Source organism: Nanorana parkeri, unplaced genomic scaffold (genome assembly GCF_000935625.1).
Source record: "Nanorana parkeri isolate BGI_ZX_2015 unplaced genomic scaffold, ASM93562v1 scaffold1316, whole genome shotgun sequence".
NCBI lineage: Eukaryota > Metazoa > Chordata > Amphibia > Anura > Dicroglossidae > Nanorana > Nanorana parkeri.
This window is the reverse complement of record NW_017307584.1, coordinates 167,632-168,369: the sequence shown is the minus strand read 5'-3', so window position 1 is coordinate 168,369 and position 738 is coordinate 167,632. Positions and strand designations below refer to the sequence as shown.

Here is a 738-nt window from a genome sequence, read left to right as displayed (position 1 = left end):
CCCTCTCGTATTCCTTCCTGTGTTTTGTTGTTTCAGGGATCTCAGCAACGTGAACTGTGAGGAGCTGGGCCCGCTCCCGCCGGGCTGGGAGATCCGGAACACAGCCACAGGCCGCGTCTACTTCGTAGATCACAACAATCGCACCACGCAGTTCACCGACCCCCGGCTGTCCGCCAACCTTCACCTCGTATTAAAGTGAGTGCTGCTGATATTGTCGCCCCGGATGGGGGGGTCACTGTACAAATTAGAGCCGCTTCCTGTCTGGATCTCGGTGTACATCCTCCTTACGATGTGCCAACTTCATTGCACAGTTCTGTATAGTATCAGAATAAAGAGAACCTGTCCTGAGACAACACTCCATAGACAATAGCAGGCCCTAGAACCGCACAGTAATAGCCTTCAGCCCGGACTTTTCCTCCAACTTTCTTACAGAGATTGCACCATAACGGCACCAAACTGGAGCTCAGACACTTCCCCTTTATATCCCATAATGCAGTGCACCATCTAAGTGACCTGCTGAGGCACCTGCATTGCATTGTGGGTAGTGATGGGGGCAAAGTTTAGACTGATATGGTCCTGGGCAAAGCTGAAGGCAAAACTAGTTCCAGAGCGGATCATACCCCTGCCGCCTGATGTGCCAGGATACGTCTACCCTTGTAAGTGGCGTGTGAGTGCGACGATGAATCCATATCCGGGGTCACTACGCAACCTTCATCCCAGCGGAGTCCACCCATAAAT

General features: G+C 52.4%; 1 protein-coding gene across 1 annotated transcript in view; it reads left to right on the top strand.

Annotated features, from left to right (window-relative positions):
* SMURF2 (SMAD specific E3 ubiquitin protein ligase 2) overlaps positions 1 to 738 on the top strand; it is a 26,508-nt gene that overhangs the window by 17,231 nt on the left and 8,539 nt on the right. Inside the window, exon 9 of the mRNA XM_018569270.1 lies at positions 37 to 195. Within this exon, the coding sequence (XP_018424772.1) occupies positions 37 to 195 (159 nt within the window). The remainder of the gene's footprint in view (positions 1 to 36; positions 196 to 738) is intronic.